Raw genomic sequence first — 24217 nt, 5'->3', positions numbered from 1 at the left:
GATCTGACTAACTAATTTTGTTTGGTTTGAAAGCCACTTGTGTTACACTGTTTGGCATTTTGCGACGACCGTTTGCAGATAATCCAACTTTTTTATTAGTATCAATATTAATACTTTGACAAGTAAGGACATTACAACGAATCTACAAAAAATAAAAATAGGTAAATCGCATACAAAATACACGCTAACGTAGCTTACTCTCACTAAAACAACCCTTTGTTCTAAAACACCCTAAACAAATTAACCACTTAATTTTGAATATAACGTCCCCATATAACTAACAATTAATGTCAAGTATCACCCTTCATCAAACAAGACAATGAGCCCACACTGTACTAAATTAATGACACCAAATCCCTTAAACTGAGTCAACAAGGACACCATTTTGGACACACTTTACACACACACGTCTCTACTCACATGGAAGGTTAAGCATTAATCAACACGCCTGCTAAAGGGGGATTGGCGATTTCAAACATAAGTTTACGAAAATTAGAAATGATAACCCTAGGTTTCCTCGCGATTTGTTCTTGATTGCTAGTGGTATCTAAATGATCTTAGAAAGTACACATAACTTGGAAAAAGTTACTTTAGTGCTTGCCAGATTTCGAACGCGCACCCTCATGCATGAGAAGCGGGCATCTTAAACCTCCGAGCCACCATAACTACACACTCACACACATGCACACATAATACATATTCATAAATACCATTGTGCCTTTACGTGTAGAATACAAAGTTCCATTTTGTAACCCTATCCAGGGGAGAAGGGGCAAAAAGTGAACACTTTTTTTTTATTTTTAAAAACCAATCGCTGCACGTGGTTGGGTTGTGGTCGAAGTGAGTTTTTTTTTCTCTTTAACGAAAGTATTACGTTGTGAAATTCTTCAGTAGAGTGCATGGTATCGGTTACCCTTTAGATTTTTTAGTTTGATGAGGATTTTGTTTTATTTAAATATTGGTAAGTGTGGGTATGTAGGAGTCCTCCTACGCTTCTTTGGTATAGTGGTCACGATTTAAGGAAAAAATATTATGGAACTCGAAATGCTTATTGTTATTTTTTTGATGTCAAGATTTTCCTATGTTTTGTCAATTTGATATTATAATAAGGAAGTCTACTAGAAATGATTGTATCATCTAATAGCTTGCCCTGATTATGGTATTTAGTGTATCATAGTAAATTAATATATTATATTATATAGTAAGTGATCAAGCCAGGTCGATTTTAAAATGCTTGTTTTTTTTTGTATTTTCCAATAAGAAATTTTCCAGCAAAAAATAAAATCTAATTGGAATGAAAATTTCCTTTGACGTGTGATTTTAAAAACTAATAATAATGCGTAAAGTGCGTATATAAGGATTATTATTCCTTGCAAAATTGCAGATAAAAGAAGGCCCTGATACTATTATATTAAGAAGCCAAATTTTAAATGACTAGCAAAATATAGGAGTAGAGTAATTATGTTTTGTTATATTGGTCCAATCAAAGTTTTATCATTATTGTGTTAATAATAACTATAAAACAGTAATAAAATCGTAGGATACTCTTAATCAAGTTATTTTACGACGTTGTTTTACAGAATAATTTAATTAAGGCAACAAAAGCAATCAGTTTTATTGTAACAGCACTAAATAAAATCTGTTTATAATTTCGTACGTCCTTTTTCTCCATCAAGTCTGATGTTAATAGAAAATTGTATTTTTTTAATTGTGAAAAATTAATCACAGATTTCTCTCGCCTTGGGCGAGACGAGGGGGAGTGTCAGACCCTTGCTTTGAGCCGGGGCCGCGGTAACCTATGACGTTGTCTGCTGCCCAGGATCGGGCCTCAGCCCTACTGGATCCCATATGTATAGAAAACTGTTTAAGTTTCTTTGAAATCATAACTCATAAAATCCGTTAATGTCATCCATGATGTAACATCTTCAAATTCAAATAAAATAAATGGATCAATCTGTCCGTGTTCAAACATTTGCGACTCAAACAGCAACGCAATAACGGGAACAAACATTTATCGATATTGGGGAATAAAAATATAATATTTAACTGCAAATGTGCTGTATTTAATTATATTTACCCGACAAACGATTGTCTCTTTAATTACTACACTTACAGTATTCAAAATTTAAAAATATAATTATAGTTATTTTTATTTATAATGTATAATAAACGCGTCACTTTAAAATAACCGCGAACCTGTTACGGCGTGCTCCCATAAAATAAGGTTTAGTGCTAAAAGTCGCACATTTCGTGGTGTTAAACCAAAGGTAATTATATCAGTAATATACGATAATTATATAAACTATAAAGATAGTACTTTGAGCGTTTGTTTCACCTCTTTTGGATATTAAAACACCGTATAATTAACCGTTGGTTATTAAAAATATATAAATGAAGTACCATTTCATCCAATTTTATTTTCTTTGATAACAGTTAAATATGGTTGTCTCTTTTGCATTAATTTGAAGATTGTTATTGATTATTTAACTTTATATAAATTAAATAGCTTCTGCTAGTTCGATAAAAAATAGGTATCCTATCACCCAAGTCAGTATGCCAAATTTCAACAAAATCCGTTGAGTAATTTCAGCGTAATTGACGGACAAATATCCAAATAAATAATTTTTACATTTATAATATGTGAAAATAAAATGAAATCTACGATTTTTCAGACAATAATATATAAAACAACAATAGTTGTCAATTGTCTTATCGACAATAAATATATCTATCAAGTCTTATTAGAATTACAAAAAAATATTGGTATAATTCTAATACAAGAGATTTTCTTATTAGATTTTTTGTGGAAGAGCAAAACGGCCACAAAACTGCGTATAATAAAAAGAAAATATTCAAAACAATAATAGCTAAGAAAACGCTCATAAAAATACAATATAACATTGGAAATCTCGCATAAAATCACCCATCAAAAATTTCCATATTAATTTGAAAATATTTCCAACATTTTTAACAGTGTGTGAGCGCCACAACAAAAAACCACTTTCCGTGATAAAATGTCAACGATTTACAAAAAGTGTCGTGTTGTTTTACACCGTATCCTATTACCGAACGTTTGGGCGATTCAATTAGCATATTATACGCATGATATCCGGACCCTATGTTGTGATAATATCACATTCATTTGTTGAAGTTTACTATAGCTATTTTCCCGTGACTTGTAATGAGTGTGATTTTTTGGTTGGTGGTCAGATTTAAATTCGGGGATATTTAGGTAAATCGTATTTATTCATTGTTCTTATTTATTTACATCCACTACTGTGCGCTCTAAATTGCTTTTATGTCAAACATTGTTTCACCGTAAGCAAATTATGTATGTGATTCTTATGAGAAATAAAGATATTCTAAACCTATATTAGCAAAATTTTGAACGTATTAGTAATAAATGTACTTATTTCTTGCTTAGTGCGGTTTGATGATGTTAATATAAAACTGCGTCTTACATTTTTATGTTCAAGTATACAATTCATCAACTCTATCTAATCTAGATTTTGTAAGAATTCGACTTTCTATTCTATCTTTATACAGACAAACATTTATTTCTATTTAATATTTAATATACAAAGTAAAATCACTAGTGTTTCAAATACGTCATTTATTATGTAAAGTGAACATTCAAAGATGAGTATCTTTATCAAAAACACTTCTGGTATTTCGGTTCAAAACAAACTGTCGGAATCTCGTATCATATTGTAAATGGTTGAATTATACATTTTATTATAATTATGTCGATTTTTCACCAAGCACAATTTTCGTATTTAATTATATCTTTCTTTCTTTTATACAAAGCCTATACAAAGATGGCGATGGGGAAATTTAAAATGGCGAATGATATCACTAAAAGTAAACATTAATTGAATGAGTTTATAATTTTTCGTCTTCAGTAAAGTATCAATCGAAAATGAACAAAAAATCTTTAATATCTTCGGTTAACACTTATACTATACACAGACTAATGATAATAGCAAAAGACTTAAATAATATAAATTGAAAAAATCATATCTTTGTCTCACTCATTTGCCGATAAGATACCGTGCTACGAAATTGCTACGAATTCGTAGCACAAGAAAATTATCATTATTTCTTTACTTTATGTTTTTATTTACACTTGATTCTTAATCAACTACTAATCACACTAATATTATAAATGTGAAAGTTTCTTTGGATATTTTAATGTTTGTCCGTCAATCACGCTGAAACTACTGTACGGATTTTGATGAAATTTGGTATACATATAAGTATAAGCTGATTTGGGTCATAACTGGCTTTTTATCCTACGGAAATGCGGGCGTTGGCAGAATCTAGATAAAATTAAAAAACATTATGTCGCCACAAACATTTTATTCCAAAATACGTTACCTACCAAAAATCGATCGTTGAAAGATCCCACTTTTTTCTTCGTCTTCTTTCAAACGTGACAATACTGAACGTGCCTATTTAACCGTCACACACAATATACTACCTTAACGGTCGTTTCATTCACGGAACAAACTTGGTTCGATTTAACTGTGAACTAGACATGCAATTTCGAATGAAATTACTACGAATTGTTGACAATATATACCTATATACGTATAATTTCTAAGTACTTTGCCATCCGTACTCTATAGAAAAAAGTACGGAAGCATACCTCCTGTTCAATTAATTACACTTAATTTTAGTCAGCGTGCGAAAATATTATGGAAGTGAGCAACTTAGGTGTTATCCTTTGTCCGGATATAGACGTCATGTGGCGGAAACTTCACCTAAATTCCTCATGTTTAACTGAATTTTAGGATAATTACTTGTTACTTCTTATTTTTGCACACATATATTATATTTGTCATTACAGACTTAGATTGATGCGACAAAGTAACTAAGTAAACAGTTGATGTGTATATTAAAAAAAAAATACATAGTTACTTTGCAAACACTGTGGATATAGATACCTATGTATATACATGTTCATATACTAATTCTATAATAGGCGTACTACTGTACACCTATTATAGAATATACGTACGGACCTATGTCTGTACCGTTTGCAAAGTATACTATTGCACCAATGTATTACATTATGTATAAAGATTTATGTCAACATTTACTTGTACGCCTCGTTGACAAAGCAAGTCTCGCCGAGTTTAAACACTAGCTACGTAATATATCTAACATTATTATAATTTAGCCGTCGGTCGCTCAACTGACCGGAGGAAATGATTTATCAGTGCTGTGTACGTGATTTGCGAGCGCGGGCGCATGCGATTTAATCACAGGAAGCAACACCGGCGTGCCGTGATAAATCTGCGCAGGAACTTATCTATCCGATGGCCAGCTGCAGCCCGTGATTCATAATGCAGCGATAGTGCTGTTTATTTTGCTAGGAACCGCCTTAGGTGACGCTCGCACTACCACTCTACCTATGTGAGACATCGGCCCCTTTGTACCTCTTGTTTTATTGTACACAGCCTGATTTATGGCTAGAAATCTAACGTCAAATTAATTCAACGACCATTTTAATTCTCTTTTCACTTCAAAACTTCCTTATACGGTTTAGTTTACGTCTCCATAATTTATGAAAATGTCGCGACATTCCCAGAGAAGATGAGCAAGAATACTTATTTATGCGCAGCGCTATCAGACATGGCATCTAAAATAACTACAAGTCATTACAGTGAAGAAAAACAAAATATATCAAACTCATTTTCAAGAGGGCCCCACATCACAGCAAGTTAGTCATCAATAAAGGTTTACGAGCACAATCTTCTCGTACTCTGTAACTATTCCAAGTCGCGGCACGTCAAAGCCTCTATTCGTAGAAGTTGTTCGTAAAAACCAGTCTGTAGGCGCGCGCTACTGCTCGCGTGCTGAGCGCGCGCGACGCCCCGCTCCCGGCACACGCTCAAGCGCGCGCGCCCGCCCGGCCCTACTATATAAACCCCGTGCCCTTCCTGATTCAATCATTCCCTGCTGACGCATCGTGCGCGCATGTTACTCCGTATCGTATCATAGTAGCATTGTAAATACGTAGTCGTAACTTGTTAATCTAAGTTCGTAGTATAACAGTAGTAAATAAATATTCAAAATGTGTTTGGCTAAGGATGACACTCAATCACCGCAGAAGGAGGTCCCGTCACCTCGCTCGCCTTGGGCAAAGCTTTTAAACCGTCAGGTATGTTTCCAGATTCAATCGTTTTAGACTTTGTCGTTTTTCAAAACTTAGTCCTCCCAGTAAACACGACTTGTTGTGTTGTTACATGTGTACTTATGATTGTTTTCTATTTTTACAGAGCTACAAACCTCGGCTGCCTCGCAAGGTGACGTCCTCAACGCGAGTTAATCTTAATAAGTGCTGGTCCAAGTTGGGGGAGTTGATCTCCAACGCTGGGCCGCGCACTGACCTACCATCGCAAAAGACTGCATACCCCGAGGAACCTGTTCTCATACCTTTCTCGGACTTCTTCTACCCTGTGGACCCGGTGAAACCGGTGCCGGTCGAGGAAAACGACAACGCTGAAAACCAGAACATCGCGAACAACCGTTTCGAGTTAATCAATGAAGACTCGGAGATCAGCGACAACATGGCCAACGAAGTGAGGGAGATCTGCTACTCGGCCACTAAAAACTGCTTCGTATGTAAACTTTGTTATTAGTTAATGTAAACTCTTCTTCAGTTCTTCAGCTCTAAATGCAGTGAAAACAAAATCGCGTCTTCCATGAGTAGTTGTAAACGTGCTCGATGGCACAGATCCATTTGTCTTCCATTAGACTTAGTGATGTGATTGGTGCGACGCCTCGTAGTGATGTAGCTCGTAACGTTGTGATCTCTAGTAGATAGTAGTGAGGCGTTGTGTCATCGTTTAAATTAGTGTTGTAACAGTAAATTGTCACAAGTTTTGGTAGACAGCTTTAATGAAACGCACTGTAATTATCATGCACCAATCTCAGCCTATCATCTGACGCTACTTTCTTCCAGCGTAACGATACCGCTTTGTTTCTTTCTGAATCAAGTGTCTTCCATTAGTTTATAGTTTTATCTGTGATACGATATAGGTTTTATAAGGATTGAAAGCTTTAACTAGATGTAAGCAGAGTTTATTAGTTTGTAAGAGAGATATATTAGTGTCGTAAGTACTAGATAGTTCGCTCAGTGTTATTGACATCACTTAATAGTGTTAGTAATTCTAGATTATATTTCGTGTGATATTTGCAACGTTAAGTGAACATGTTTAGTGGTTAATGTGTTGATATGGATCGAACATATCAGTGAATGAAGCTTTAATAGTTTGTAAGGCAATTTGAATAGAACATAAATCATTTGACTTCCAATTTAATTTTTAGACCATTCTTTTGTTTACTAAATTTCTTTTTTAATAAGTTTCTGCAGAAGTGGGCCGAACGTGCCAATCTTAATCTAAGTTTAAGTTTGTAACTAGATTTAAGTTAGCTTTAAGTTTTAAGTTAATCATTTTTCTATTTTGTTTGATGAATTCTTCCATTTGTGTCAATTGTTTTAGGTGACTTACTTTTTCTCTTATTATTGTAGTACTTTAATTTAATAGTTATGTTAAGCACTTAAGTAAGATAAGCACTCGTATCTTTAGACTGATAAGTTAAGAATTCAAGACTTTCGTTTGATCTCCGATTCTTAATAAACATTAATGTATAAATAACATATTTATTTCATTTAAAACACCCTCTAGTCGATAAGAACACTTGGTCACAAGACCAAGCACAAGAATTTTAAATAACTAACTTAAATATAACAACACTACTTATAAATAAAAAAATCAATTCTTTTTTTTTAAATAAATAGGACACCCCTTATCAATACATCCTATAAGTTATTTGCGCGCGAAACTTGTACCTACAAACTACACTTTCCCGCACTTTCTGTCAAAACAATGATGAAACAAAATTGGGTTAACACCACAGAAGTATTACTACCCACTGGTCATCACTGTTGTTATTCTTTGAAAGAATAGGCAGAGCATACCTAGGTAGACCTGCGATCTAAGTCAGGCGGTAGGTGAGGAAGCCGTGGCGCCTCTCTAGCCACTCCTCAAAGAGGGGACTTACCGCTGCAATGACAGCGAGCCCAAGGCAGATATAGACTTGCATACAAGCCTCGTAATAAAAGAGAGCAATGACGTATTTCAGTCGTAACAAAACTGAAGAACTTATTACAAAACTAATTAAAAATACTAAAGAACTTCAAAGCCAAAAATTCTGTGTTAATAAGTGTCAAACCATACATAAGTAAACATTAACATTGGCAACAAATAAAAACACCACTATACTGTACTTAGTTTTATACTGTAAACATTAATATAGTGACTTTCTATGTCCTATTAATAGTAAATTCATATGGTTCTGTATATTCCACCCACGTGCAGTCACGAACGGGGTACACAAAGGTCAAACAGTTCAACTATTATGACAGTTAGTAAATTATGAATCAATTCCAACTGAACATGTGTTTATTGCATACGTTTATGTAGGTTTATAAGTTATTATATTATGACATTTCAATGTATACTTATTCAGAGATTATTTCGAAGGGAATTAAAAATCTGTGTCTTCATCATCGAAGCAGCAACAAGATATATTCGCTGCTGTAAATTTTCAGATTGACCAGTTGGAAGCGACCTGCATTCAGTGGCTGTAATTGATAATGATAACAAGGAGTAAGTATTATTTAAACAGAAATAAGTAAAGTGTACGTATGACTATCTTTTTTTAATAACGGCTATCAGGGAAATCTTGTAAAACTGTTGATAAGTAATTTCACTATTTCCACTATAGTCCTAATAAAATAAAAACTTGTTTTAAATGGAACCGCCTTCAATTTCCTTTACCGCCTCAATTTTTAAGTCAGGTAATTTCCCTAAAACCCTTTCCTAAGTCTGAAAAATATTATGCTGAAAACCGCTTCAATATCGGTTCAGCCAAACGCGAGATAATCACAAACAAACATACATACAGGTCAAAATGAAAACCTTATTTTTAAAAGATCGCTTAAAATTAACTATTAGTGCGCGCGCAGTTCAAAGTCAGAGTCAAAGTGAAAATTATTTATTTTACCATGAAGGCCCTTTTGAACGTCAAAGCGTTAACTAAAGATTTACTCACGTTCATGTGATATCTCAACTACACGAAACCGTAGTTACACCTATCATAGTACCATTTCACGATAAAACCCCTAGTCCTACATTAAACTTGAAACTAGCAGCAACTTGCATCAACAGGTCGCGACAAGTTCTGATCATAACACCTACAAAGAAAAGATAAACTGAAAAAAAATTGAGCCTCATGACACGGTACACACAATATCACTTTTTATAAATGCAATTATACTTTGCAACTCGTTTTGAATGCAGGTCTAAGTTATTCTTACTTTTCAAAAACGAAGTCCCGAATGAGGTTTTTTGAAATTATATTTGTGTTGTAGGTAGCGGTAGGGTACTTATTAGTATCATCATAATAGGTTTGAGACCTTTTTAGCATGTAATTTGTAAAAACGATTGCTTAGTACGAATATCAAAATATAAAGAATAATAAATCGTACCATAATTAAATGAAAGTCTCAACCGAAACCTGGTTAAAGAAAGATCGGCGAATGCGAGGCGAGAATGCAGAATTTATGTCCAAAATTTAGATAAACAAAAGCGATCTTAAATTTTAGACATTCTCTCCACCTTAATGCAGACTGACCTTAACATTAATTTAAATTCCAATAAAAAACATCCAATAAATCGAATTTGGTAGTGTCGTCACACTTTGATAAAGGTGATATTTTAGCCATTATTCGATGATAAGAACGCATCTATACTAATACAAATTAAATCTAACCGTCTAAAATACATTTTGGACTAATAACAATAGAGATTGGTATCTTTATTGACACTTATTTCAATCACTAGAGTAAAAGAAATATCTTTTTATCATGGACTTAGCCTTGAAATATACCCATATGAGGTACTAATAAAAAAGAATGAGTGTAATAAAGTTTTACAACCAAATAATTATGTTATTTAAAGCCCATCTACTTATCTCATACATGGGTTTTTTATTTTATTGATATGCATTAAGATTATGAATATTTGCTTTGAAGTCGACAGCTAGGTTTTAACAGTCTAACTGGACAGCCTACGCGGGTAACTGTATTTTCAAATATAGAATGATAGAAATAGAAAATTGTTTGGTTATACGTGACCATTTTTTAGGCTACCAGGCCACTAAAAATAGAATTTTTGACACATTTTTATTTCATAAGGAGTTTTTGTCAAAATCCCGCTAGTTTCATAGCAAACTCGACAAATAGATTGTTGAAACTAGATGATAGTATACTTAAATACTAAGCGTGAATAAATTTGATATAGATACTATACGCGTGAATTTAAATACAGAAAAAATGATTACTTGAAATATATTTATCTACGCAAAATTTCCAATATGAAAATGTATTTTTTGGAAACTTTATTCATCTTTACCATCTTCCAATGAATTATTTATTAATAAAAAATATAATTTTACATTTTCACATGAATTATAACAAAAAACAATTTTCTCACGATCAAATGGAAATTACTTCTCTGTGACAGTATTTGAATGGAACCTGTTGTGAGATTTGTTTTTATAATAATGTCAAGTTATGTACAGGGGGGTGCAACATGTGTACAATAGTGTGGGGTGCGCACTCACTCGTTCATTCAGTAAAGTGAACTCTTGGGAGAGGTCATGACCTCTTTATGCACCGACGCATTTTTTCACAGTTCAAAGGGTGAAAGGAAACTTTATAATGCATTATTGCATTGTTGCTTTTGTTGCTCGATCTTTTTAGTTTATTGTTAAAAAAGAATGGAGACTAAACTTGTGTTAGGTTCCCTTTTAGCTATTATATTGATAATAGTGTTATTTGGACATGAATAAATTATGTTTTTTTTTTAGTAAATAACGCAATGCAATCGACATTTGGCATTTTTTATCCCCGAAGGCGTAGGCAGACGTGCACTTTACGGCACCTAATGCCGCAGTACAATGTACAATTGTACACCCACTTTTCACCATTTGTGTTATAAATCCCATGTAATAAGCCTATTGCCATATACTAGGCACAATTTCAGACTCCGTGCTACTAATGAGAAATTTTCGAAAAGCCGAATAAAGCCGAGTATTACTTTGCCCGATCAGGGAATCGAACCCGATACCCCTTATATGGCAGTCGAACTTGCGACCATTCGACCAATGAGATAGTTATATTTTTTTAGTTAATAACCTCAACCATAATTTATATAGCATAGTATCTATTATCATAATTCTTACAAATATGTACCTTGAGATAACTTAGCCTGTAAACACGAATAAAGTTCCAGACAAGAGTAAGTAGTCCACAAAATTACTTGTGATAAATGATAAATCAAATAAATAAATGATATTGATTAAATATATACTGAATTAATTCTTCATTAATTTCGTTTAATTAATTTTGTCATCATACACAAAAGAAATTTTGTCTCAATAATGAATGTGATCGACGGCATGTTTGTTCAAACAGTTAATTACCAGAAGAAAAATGACTACAAGCTTTTGATTTAATTTATTTATGGTAAAAGAAATTGGATGTCATATATCCTTATCGCTGATTAACTGCACAAACAAACAGACCGTCAATCATCATTTATTATTATAGATCACTATCAGCATCGATAGCCAATATCCATATTTATGAACCAGCTTAAAAAGGTTCTTAATTGCAAACCTTTTTAATGAAAACTTTTTCTTAATCCACAATGCCAATTATTCCAATTATAATTAAAATTTAAAAAGCAAATATTGAATAAAAAAAGTAAAGAATGTTCGACAATAAAATATAATGAGTTTTCTTATTTCGAATACCGTTTTAAATTATTGAAAATAAATAAATATTAATAATAATAAGCTTCGAAAGGTTTTCGTCATAAAATTTCGAGTTGCATTTAAATGGTGCATTACAGAAATAAATTGGTTCTGCTCGCTAATTTCTTTGTTAATTATTTCGTATTAAAATTCTCGTAAAGTTCCCTTTGGTGAAACTTGATGTCCATTTATTTTGTGCTTTAAAATAATTTTGCTTTTGCATTTAAAATTTTAACCGGGTTTCAGCTAATGTGTAAGTAATAAGTAGGTAGGATTATTACTTTAGTAATCGTAACTGTATTCTTTATTACTGAACTTAGTCTTACTGCCACACTCAGAGACATTTAGGGATTACTTAAACCATTCCTCAATAATGTTTTTTTTTTTTTTTTTTTTTTTTTACATTTATGTTTTGTACTGAAAAGAATTACTAACAACTGGATTAACGAATCATTAAATGTCTCTGAGTGCGGTAACTGAATGTTTCATTTATTATTTCTATTTAATACTATCAGGAAAATTTGAAGTCATATTATGTAATATTGAAATGTACACTCTTTTTTAATATTTAGGAAAGTGTTAAGAAAAGGTGTCAACGATTACGAAGAGAAAATTTTTGAAGGCCAAACCTACTATACTTATTACTACATATTCAAGCTTCTGACTTCCTTGATTCGGGTTCATCGTATACACTTTCTAGCATAAATGTCTAACATAAAAAAGAAGACTAGAAATACCATCATAAACCAATATCACAGTGGCCACCACATCACTATAGCTCAGTGTCACGTATTGCATAAAAAATGGAGAGCTACGTGTCAAGCAATGGTAGAAAATACGTGACATAAGGTAAGGACGAGGGATGTCCATTCTATTGCAGAGACGTCCAGAGTTGTCGGTTAAGGATGATATATCGTTCGCTATTCTGTTCGCGATTCGTTCCGAGTCGACTCCGCTTACAAAAGTGCGACACCTTCGCTAGACAGGGGTTGTAAACCTTTTGGATGTTTTGTTAAGTATGCCAAGGTTAACAAATGCCTGGTAAATTATAAAATTAAATGGTCTTATGAAGAATATAATGAAGTAGAGAATGAGGGAAGGTAATGAGATTTTATCTGCTGGATACCTAATAAAAAAATAAATCTCAACTTTTCTAAATTAAATCGAGGTAAAACAATACAATTGGTACAAAAAAAGATTTTATATTTTATTTTAGACTAAAAAACTTTGTCATGTTTTACTATTTTATTAAATAGTTATCAAGTTATGTATGCCACTGATGCAGCTAAGAGATTGAAGTCGTAGTACGAAGGTTGTCAGCCTCTGCGAACACCGTCAAAGGTTTTATAGCGAGCAGGATACAGTAATAGGGCACCGTGAAATCGCGTGCGGAACGAATTGCTGAAAAATTTCGGTTTTTCGGTTATTTCTTAGAGATTTGTACGGGCTTTCTTCGTTGATTCGATACAGTGTACGGGTGTCAGTATTACAAACACATGTCCTTTGATTCAGGGATTGTAAGCCATAGTGGATGCGACACGGCTTTTAGATTTTCGCGCGATTTCATGGTTCGCGATCCGTTACATTGATGTTGACTTACCTTCCGTCACAGCTGCTGGTTATGAATCTTAGAATTGGCAGTTTAAGTGAATTCTTTAATCTCCACAATGGATGCAGATTATTTTTCATGTTAACTACGTCCACATGTCACATAAAATTTTATTTCTTTGTATCCTTCATCTGTGGTTATTACTATTATTTATCTCAAAATTCGCTTCCCTATTTTATCTAGTCAAAACTTAGTTTCAAGTTACCATGATACCTCACCTAAGTATCAAACTAATGAAACCTAATTATGTATAAACAAGTTTTTACTTTTTGCTCATCTTTAAACACCAAGCTTTATTAAAGCTGCACAGGTCGTTATGACATAGTAGGGTCTTATCAAAGCTATATAATCTTGTAAACTTTTGTTTACTTACAACCTTGTTGGTCCAGCAATTTATCAAATTTCAATATAACTCTGCTTAAAACTTCTGAGGATTAAATGAGGTGTGCCTTTGTATAATGTTACCTCATTAAAATTAAAACCTTGTGCACTAAAATAATGTGAATTGTGACGACGTTGCAATACTAGATCTACTATTTGTATGTACTATACTACGTGCAAATAACTCTACAAATCAAATAAAAAAATTCAGCAAATCGCTGAAATTTTACAATAATTATTTTGGTTATGGTTGCGTATTTATATTTATCTACAGAATATAGAAATTTTAACATAATACATGGATAATCTCGTAGGACTGTATACCATCATAAACTACAACTATTCTTTAAGAATTCATCACATATTTACCTACATTCAACAATTAGTTTGTCTTTATATTTGCTAATGTGGATGAGTATAATAATATTATACTGTTTATCCCACAAGACTAGATAAACTGGTTTTTTTTTTTTTTTTTTTTTTATGAGGGGGTAAAATCATCCAATGACTTTTCTCGCCTTGGGCGAGGCGAGAGGGAGTGTCAGACTCTTACTGACTAAAAACCACCCCGTTCCTTCTCCTGCTTTTCGAGCCGGAGCCCCGGTAAATCCCGCTACACTAGTCCACTAAGCAGCATTGTGGATCAGGCATCAGCCCTATTGGGCCCCATCTGTGGTGGTCTGATGGCTCTTTGAGGCGCGCGCGGAACGCGACGCGCCGCACGCACGGGTCTGGTTCTGTTCGGGCGGTGAGCTACCCTTGCTCGCCGTCCGCAGGCCCGCACTTACGGTGGCCGGAGATCGGGATCCCCTACGCCCGGAGTGTCTTTCGCGACGGCTGGGGCGTGAGGAGGTTTGTTCTCTCACGCGCCCCGCCTCCTCCTTAGCTAGCATGACTGCTTCGCAGAAGGAGGAGACGGCATCCCAGTCCCTCTCGCTCCGCACCATGGCCTGAACCAGTGCCGGGCGCGAGAGGTCGCCGTCGCCGACCACATCCCTGAGGACTTGGCGGTGCTCAGCCCACGCAGGGCACACCGCCACCGTATGTTCTACCGTGTCCTCCGGGCGGTCCTCACAGTGATGACACCCGGGCGTTTCCTCCCGCCCAATAAGGAACAGGAACTTACCGAAACTCCCATGTCCGGTAAGCACCTGCGTTAGGCGGTAGGTGAGGACGCCGTGGCGCCTCTCTAGCCACTCCTCAAAGAGGGGACTTACCGCTGCGATGACAGCGAGCCCAGCCCTCGGTTGCGACAGTCGTTGCTGCCATTCCGCCATGAGATAGACTGGTTAGATTAATAAGAACGTGATTAATACAAAACTAACAATTAAATAAATATAAATCCCACCTAACAATCCATATTAATCATTCGACTTACCCTAAGCTTTTCCACCAGAGATGTGCTATGCTACGTTGCTGTGGATGCGTTTGGCTTCTACCAATCATATTAATTGGTACACATAGCACAGGTGGAAACGGACTCAGCAAAGCTATGTTTTGTGTTTTGTGGCGTGCCACGGATGGCTTCCTTGCTGTCGATAAATCGCATACTCGAGCTGTGCATTTTCCTCGCGCAGCTAAGTAGAAACGGTCACATAGTTGCACAGCTTAGCTATTACATCTTCGTAGCATAGCTACAAAACACATCTCTGGTGGAAAAGCGGCCTTAATAAGAAACAGTTTCTACTGATGAAATCAATTAAAACACTAAACGCAAAAACATTGCCTAATTCAAAGACAAATTTTGGTCATATCAGTCACATTTGCTACTACTCCCACCATATTTGCACCATACATAAAATAGATCTCAAAATAAATCCTTCCTTTTACATACATACATCATACATATCACACAAATCCTTAGATAAGCCTCAGATCAAAATGTTCATGTGTGGCACGAAGCTTATGACCACTGTGTGAGGATCGCCGCCCCTTTGTCGGCGCGTTTGTGTCATCCGACTAAGATAGCTAGTTATTTAGAGCGGCGGTATTGTATCGTTGACAAAAAAGAGACTATTGCCACAAATAATAGATTGAAAAAGTATATGAAGAAGATAGTAATGATTGTATAGGGGATAATAATTCGGTGGTAGGATGTGATTGGAAGTTATAAATCAGAATTGTATTGAAACTATGATTATATTGGAGTTCGGTTATCGAGACAATAATTAGGGAATCGCCGCACCTCCAGAAAGAAATGGGAGGAGAAAGATCACTAAAAAGATGGTGATACAGATTGAGTATCACGACACTGAGTAATGAGGTAAACGAATCAAGTAGGAGGAGGTAGAGCGTAGAAGACAGTTGATTATCATGAAGAAGGACTTATATTTCATGATAATTGTTTTCAATAGTATAATTCTCTAACGTATATACGGTACTAATAATATCTTAATTCCTTAAATGAATTATGTCAGCTTTACCTAATCTAGGTATAATCATCAGTCTTAAAATTATCCTTTCACAGAGTAGTACAAATACACAATGTACTAACATCATCAAACTATTACTAACAAAATCCATTATTATTAAAATCTTTTTGTTAATCATTTTACTTGCTACCAGTACAGAACACGGACGCAAATAATTCAGATGACATCAACTGCATCAATATGCGACCGACCGAACGCTCGTTCAGAATCACTAAACTGTGAACCGATACCACAGTTGTTAAAAATCACGGCCCTCAACAATTCTCTTGGAAACCTTCTCATCTAAAACAAATAATTCTTGCGTGAAATTCAGATAATGTTGTTGGTAAAACTTGTGATTTACAACTCTATATATTTCACTTACCACATAGACTGACACATCAAAAGTAAACTCTAGCCCATCGTGATAAGGATCATGTCACAAAATTTTTAGATTCTTCAACGGTATTGTTAACTTTGTCCCAAAAGTTCACGCTTCAATGTCCCAACAAGGGAAGTCATCCAAAGTGCCGTTTTTAACAAGTCCTCAGGTTTGAGGGTGCAAATGACTGGTTCACGGGGACTTAGGTTTGTTAAGAAGTAACGCTAATATTGATTCATGGTCAAAGCGTGAAGTTTTTAAAAGAAACCGGTGGTTATCGGAATAATTTTGTCGGTACAGCTTCACTTTGTTTAGGCACAATGGAGATTAGATAACACTGAATAAAGATATGCTTTTAATATAATAAGGCTTTGCGATAATGTGTATATTGTTATGCTGTATGTAGGAGGATGAATATTGAAAGTAATCTATTTTTTGTGGAAGCTCTTATTCTATTTAGAATTATGTATATAATGTATGATATCTTACTAATTTGCTTACAAGACTTATGACAAGATGTGCTTCATTATATTTAAGTTGTTTATTAATTTGTGAGTAGTGAATTAATAATCATAGGTCGGTGTGGTAAGTGAGAAAAACTCAACATCAAGTATCAGTAAACTTACAAATTATTACCAACATCACTTCAAAACGTGTCAAAGGAAACACTTATACTCACAACCACTTTAGCAAAGTACCAAAATATCACTAAAATGAATCCAAACCACTTGGAAATCTGTTAACAATTACACCATAATATCTGAAATCCATTAGGTCAAGTGCCAAAGCTCTCAAAGGCCTTAGACAAAACTAAAAAAAAGGTTAATACTCCTTACAATTACTAGGAACAAAAAACCGTGACTTCTAGCGGAGTACAAGTGGTTCCCACTGGGTAGACAATAGGCCCTCAACCTATTGACATGATACTCGCATTAGTGGTGAAGAGCCTTGTTTCGCAAATTGTACAGGAAGCTATTACGGGAACATAATTAGGTGCGTTGTATAACACTTAGCTCCTTCCGATTTGGTTGTAGGGTGACTGTGATACTGAGAAAAATTTAAGTAGAATATTTATTCATAATTTATTTATGACATAATATTTACACACTATTCATAAACTATAAAACTTAAAAACTAACAAAATAAATTAAAAGAAAACTAAAAATTACTTACTAATTATAAAGCATCAAAAAATTTACGTAAATAAGGCTAGCAGTATTGCTACGTTATATGGATTGCCATATCATAATGCTTAATCTCAAACCGAGATACAGACCAACACTTTGTAATTTGAATTTATGAGTTTGGAATATTTATTTTGTCTTAGTGTAAAAAAACACCTGATATAACAATTTTTCAGCATTGTGAGGATTTGGCTTGAATATTTATAGTCAGTTTGCACTTTAAAATTAATAGAACTCAGGTGCTAAAAATAAGAGACAACATTTATTTTGCAGAAACCTTCTTTACCCTCCTATAAATTAGCTTTTTGTAACAGAACAACACCACATAAAGTATTAAAGTCAAGTTTTATCTATTATCTCAAATCTGATCCGAATTCTGGACACACGACGAGACGACGAAGTAGGCGCCTAAGTCGCAATATTTGACGCAATCAACGAGAGGAAATGTGGCGACAACACACTCCCATTAGCCCAATACACAAATAGTCCACAAATCAGAAACACGTGTCACAAAAACACCATAAAAACAAAACTACGAGCCAAATATTCCTTTTTGTTACATTCGCATAATTTTTTCGTAACTTTTTTGTTACTTAGTTACCTACCGATATTTTAAAAAAATAGTAACAAGTGGTATTTTTATCTGCACGTGTGTGTAACGGCGGTAATTTCGTGCGGTTTTAAATTACTCCCGCATTCCAGTTTTTTTACCGGAAACTGCGGATTTTTGTTGCGTTCACGAAAGAAGTGGCGAAATTTTTTGATGACTATGTAAAGTCGTTATCGCCGTCTTTAAGATGTGCGACCGGAATATGAATCTCTTGTGTCCCGTTACTTTTTGTGATTCGTCTCAGGAAGCTTCCAATTAACATTTTTGTGCTAAAATCACTTAGTAGTCACATTGTAATTGATTTGCAACAAAATACCACATGCCTATGACAATATTTTTTACCATATGAGATGAAAATGCCCAAAGGGTATTAAAAATTTACATAAATATACTGTATATGAGTAATACAATATATCTAGCTATGTCGCCAAAAGTATTAGTAAGTACATAAGTATGTCACCAATGGAATTTCAGCATTAGTAAGTACATAAGAGGCAGGTGCAACTATACCTATAACTCAGACGTCCAATAAAAAAACCATGGCTACTTATCTCTAACAAAACGCGGCCATTCGAAAAGATAGATTTTAGAAAAAAAATCGCCAAAGAAACCCCAAAAACTCACGTATCGCAAACGGCTTTTTACTCAAAAAACTTATTTTATCTAAGATTCGGTAACTTAATACTTAACGACTGACCGAAAAAAGCAAAAAATTGAATTAAAAAAAGTTTAATTGTTCTCGCAAAAATTTGGTCGAAATCCCGGCCTCGGGCACAGGAAATGACGGGGCGGCAAAAAGCTCAATAGAAGCCTTCGAAATGTCTTCGATTTGATGGATCGCCGTAACACAATCATTTTACGAGAGAACTTACAAGAGCCTTAAAGTGCCCCTTAAAAATCAAGAGATATTCTTCACTTTTATTGCTGTAGTAAACAGGTATCTGTCCAAACCAAAAACAACCGAAAACCAACCTTAACTTTCTTATCATACCATTCAGTTTCAAGTGAACACTCTCTGGCACTTACACCGTTTTTGCCAGACGTTATTTCGAGAAGTGCGCCAAATTTTCACACTCAAATTAGCACCCTAGTGTTGAGGAAGCAAAGTAGAATTTTCTCTGTTATGAAAATAGGTTATTGTGGTAGTACAGTTAATATAACAAAGGATTTTGAACACGTGTTAGATGGCCACTAGAAGGCATTGGAGGTTGTTTGCGTGTATCTAAGAGATAATGGAGGTCGTTATCGCAAGGACGGATGCTGCCCACAATAGGAGTGACCTATAGATTAGATATTCGGTTTAAAATTCAGATTGTTTATTTAATTAATGATTGATCAATATTAATACAATTATAGATTGCAGACTTTATTCTTTGCATAAATATTAGTTTTCAGGTTATATCTGAATGACCACACAATAAGGTTATGTTATAAGCTATTCAAGACAATTTGCCAATGAGTCGAGATTCTTTAAATAATAACTAAGACAATTTGCCAATGAGTCGAGATTCTTTAAAGTATAACAAAATACCCCCTAATTGTATATTATAACCTAATCGTACATAATGTATTCAGAATACATACACAAAACACAATAAAACGATACATAATACGAACACTCCTATTATATTATCAAACCGTAGTTCAACACAAAAACGGTAACCATAAACTTATTCTTTAATCTTTAAAAACTTTTGAAGACTGCACAAAAAGGATCTAAAAAGTGGGCGTAACTTTTACTGTCATTTCTGTGCTAGGCATAATAGGCGACGGCCTTAGCTCGCGCCGGCGCATTATCTTCGGACAAAAAATACCCCGCCTTATACAATCGAAACGAAGCGTAGCCTTCGCGAATCTGGGCAATAAATTCCTATTGATTGAATTTCGGACCCATGCTGAGTATAGGGGCTCATTATAGTCCCGATAATTTTCGTAATTTTTTATTAGATATGTTTTTTTTAGTTTAATTTTATGATATAACGATTCTCTTGTCGATGTCTCTAAATGGAGCGCGTTGATGTCTTTTGTTTAGAGGATTTTGGTTGCAAGTGTGTGCAAACAGTTGCAAGGTTGATCCTATTGTTTTGTTGAAATTTGAGTAATTTTCGTTTGTTTAAGTAAAAAATTAATAGGAAGACTATCTCTTTATTCACAGTTAAAAGCTTCAATAACACATTCCTTTAAGATACAATATGTGTTAGTCAAATAAATAATTCTCAGTTATATATAACTGAATTCTTCAACCGTTAAAGCAAACCTCTCGAAGTGGTGCTCAAACAAATCTCTTTATATTTGCGCTTTGCCAACAAAATATCTATTTGAACTAAAACAGTTGGAAATAATAAAAAGATTTTTAATTCTACAGTGCTTTTTATCTTTAGTAGAATTCATTTCGTTTGTCTTTCGGTCAAGTGGTTGCAAATTCGACTGTCGAGCAAGATGTTTCGAGATTCCTGAGTCAGACTATGTTTGGGTGTATCTTCAACTTTTTCAGAAATATTACAAACATAACGTACGTGTACTTCTACGTAAGTACGTAACCTATTTTCTACTTTTTGAGAAATTTTACAACGTGTACTTCTACGTAAGTACGTAACCTACCTCTTCAGGTATAATCTTGCTCAACTGTCGAACTTAAGACCACTCGACCTACGTAGTTTTGAGACCGCAGATCCACGCGAAACACAATGTTTCGCGTGGATCTAGACACACATAGAAAACACAATGTGTTTTCTATGTGTGTCTTATTAACATATACGAGAGGTTAACTTTATATAAAGAACAATTAACTTAATAAAGCCAAAGCCATACATATATATCGACGCTGGAAAAGCAAAATGTATTAAGCGCCACTTTGGTCGAAAATGAGTTATATATACCGTTGGAATCGCCTGATTTTTCTCTTTCGAATGGTATATGTCACGCCTTAATATGAGCATTTTGATGGCGGTTAATACACCGGTGATTTTAGACTTTTTCGTATATTTTTTTGTTTTAAATCCATTCATTTTTTTACTTTGGCTCATAAAGCGTACATGATAGTAACAAACTATTGATAAGTCATTTATATCTGCTTAAATTTACAACTAGATTGGTTTTAAAACTCTTTACCTTTCCATTTTTCTAAAAAAATACGCAATCCATTTTACAGATTGGCAATTATTATAAAATCTACACATAAGTCAATTTCCCATAGAATATAACACATTTTTCTAGCTCATTTTATGCAGCTTTTTGTTCGTTAAAACATCTTTTACCTGGACACGGTGAGTATGGTTAACTGACTTAAGTCAATTTTACCTAACCAAGATTATGGGCCTGCGTTGTATTAACTCCAAAATCTTGGACACGAAGACACCTAATTATTTTCTATAATTACATTTCATAGTAAACATTATTTGTAATAACTATTTTGATTTTCAATGAAAAAGCTCCAGTAATTAATTAGTTATGATTTTTTTTGCAAAATTTGAAACTTCAAATCGCTCTACTGAACAATTCATATAATGGCGGTTAATACATTTTGCCTTTCCAGCGTCGATATGTAATATCTTTACGTATCCTACAAGTACTTACATTCCAGTCTCACACAATAAATACCAACACTACGCCACTCCCATCGACAATTACGTAACACCTTTTAAACGAGTCGTTCATTCAATCTTAAGGATCGGCGTTCATGAATGGGCGGCGCACGCGCAATCGATTTCACAACGGTCACTCACTTCAGTGAATGGCGGAAACTGACTTTAAAAGGCTTCACGGCATTCCTTGAGAACCACGTGAAATTGCTTCTTCAGTATTCCGTTAATTTTAACCGTGTAATCGGCATTTCCTTATTATGTCCCGGTTTTGCCTTATAGATAAATTATGTAAGGATCCGATTTAGTGCAGTGCAGTTACTCAATGTATGAATGAGTATTGAGTGTCGATTTGATACGCGCACGTTGTGTTTTCTATGAAATCAGGGTAATTTTTTTCACACCTGAAATTACAAAGAAACGGTTGCTACTGAAGTTTTATCTAACTCTTTTTAAAAGGTTAGGTACTTGTCAAAAATAAACTGGCTTTAAATTACTAATCTACATAGACTACATAGAAGTAAAATAGTATTTTATCCTGGCAATGTAAAAATGATACACACACCAATATAATATAGCTCCTGAAATAAATTAACTATCAATTTGGTCATTCAAGGTCAAGCATTCATTCAAATAAATCTCGTGTGTTATAAAAGCTTATTTAGCTATAATGTCCACACAGGTCTTGCTGACATGTTTGTAACATATAGTTACATTTTTTATACAATTTGACATAAACTTAATTTGACATTGTTTTATATTTTTTTTCCTTTTATATTTTTATATTTCCTTTTAAAATTGTTAGTTTGAGGACCGTGTGAGACTTTTGCTAGTCATTTTATTTTTAGTAAATTATATTCTGACAGTTTGAGCATTTGTGTGGCCTACCCAAATGTTCTTTTGGTTGGTGTTGTTCGTCGGATCATTCAGCAACAGCCGTCAGCTGAGCTGATTGTAAACTGACACATGCGTGCTGCCATCTGAACAGGTCCGCTCAAACTGCTGTGGTTCTTTCCTCAAAAGACCACTACAGAATCAACTTGCACGGTTCTCCGACATCTTTAATTGATTTTGTCTGGACTTTAAAAGAGACTATGACCTCTGAGTTTGTTTCGGCATTTCTTCTCAGAGTAGTCGGATAGGAAATGCCGGCCTCATCTAGTTATTTAAGAGATTGACGTGTAAAAGTGTTATTTTATAACCTATTTGCAAAATAAATATCATTTATCATTTATCATTTATCATTTATCATTTAAAAAGTTTTCTAGTTACGTTAAAAACTGTATTACTGTAGTTTTTCATACTAAACTCGTCTACTGCATATAAAATAAAAATAAATTATTGTGAGACCATGACATCGGCTTCCCCTTATTATCTTCAAAGAAAAATACACTTGAAAGATGCTTTAAGTGCATTATATCTTATAATAGTCTTCATGAATGAAACTGGAAGTACAGACAGTACCTTATAAATTAGATACGCACAACATTGTAGTACATTGTATCTTTTGTTAAAAAAATTCATTGAGTTCCTATTATAATGCTTTGATACTTTTCAATGTATTGTAAAACTATTCATGTTAAGTTAATGTCGCGTTTATATGACTTCTACGAAGGTTGTAAAGTTACAGGCATTAAAAATTGCTTGACATTTTTATGTGAACTTTGATTGTAATGTGTTTTTCAGTACATATTTCTTAAATACCGTTGAAATATTGTGTGGTAGAATAAAGTAGGAAATTTGAATGCGAGTGTCTGCAAGTGGTTAACATGCGATTATTGACTGGATTTGGTCTGTATGTAAGTAGGGATCAAGTCTAATACATACTCTATGGACACACTACCTCTTTGGAAGATAATTATTATTATCATCACGAACTTTATATCTACCACAAGACAGCTGAATATAGACCTTCCCAATGACAGACATACTTATCCATATGTGTGATAACTTTAATTTCCAAATTTTCATTTCATTTTCACTATTTAGATTAGTTAAACTTTTGCTGATACTTAACCACACTACCAAACACTTCTCTCACGTTTAGTTTAAATTTATGTAAAGGTATACAGGCACTCAAGTCTTCAATACTTGCCCTTTCACCATATACGGAACGAAAGCAATGTGTAACCAGTGTATCTGATACATTGGTCGTACCATTTTAGAT

The 24217-nt window shown here is 34.2% G+C and overlaps 1 protein-coding gene across 1 annotated transcript; it reads left to right on the top strand.

The window, feature by feature from the left end:
• Positions 1-5946: 5946 nt before the first annotated feature.
• LOC118272037 (uncharacterized) lies at positions 5947-7667 on the top strand. The gene is made up of 2 exons (XM_035588337.2): positions 5947-6166; positions 6285-7667. The coding sequence occupies exons 1-2, from the start codon at positions 6080-6082 to the stop codon at positions 6645-6647; spliced, it is 450 nt and encodes a 149-aa protein (XP_035444230.1). The 5' UTR covers positions 5947-6079; the 3' UTR covers positions 6648-7667.
• Positions 7668-24217: the final 16550 nt, after the last annotated feature.

This window comes from Spodoptera frugiperda, chromosome 5 (assembly GCF_023101765.2).
Source record: "Spodoptera frugiperda isolate SF20-4 chromosome 5, AGI-APGP_CSIRO_Sfru_2.0, whole genome shotgun sequence".
NCBI classification, from domain to species: Eukaryota; Metazoa; Arthropoda; class Insecta; order Lepidoptera; family Noctuidae; genus Spodoptera; species Spodoptera frugiperda.
The sequence above is the reverse complement of the archived record's forward strand: the minus strand, read 5'-3'. Positions and strand labels throughout refer to the sequence as shown.

What these genes read in the sequence shown, in the direction of transcription:
- LOC118272037 (XM_035588337.2), top strand. Translation starts at nt 6,080, where the DNA reads ATGTGTTTGGCTAAGGATGACACTCAATCACCGCAGAAGGAGGTCCCG. An exon ending in CAAAGCTTTTAAACCGTCAG is followed by an intron (nt 6,167 to 6,284) that starts GTATGTTTCCAG and finishes CTATTTTTACAG; the next exon opens with AGCTACAAACCTCGGCTGCC.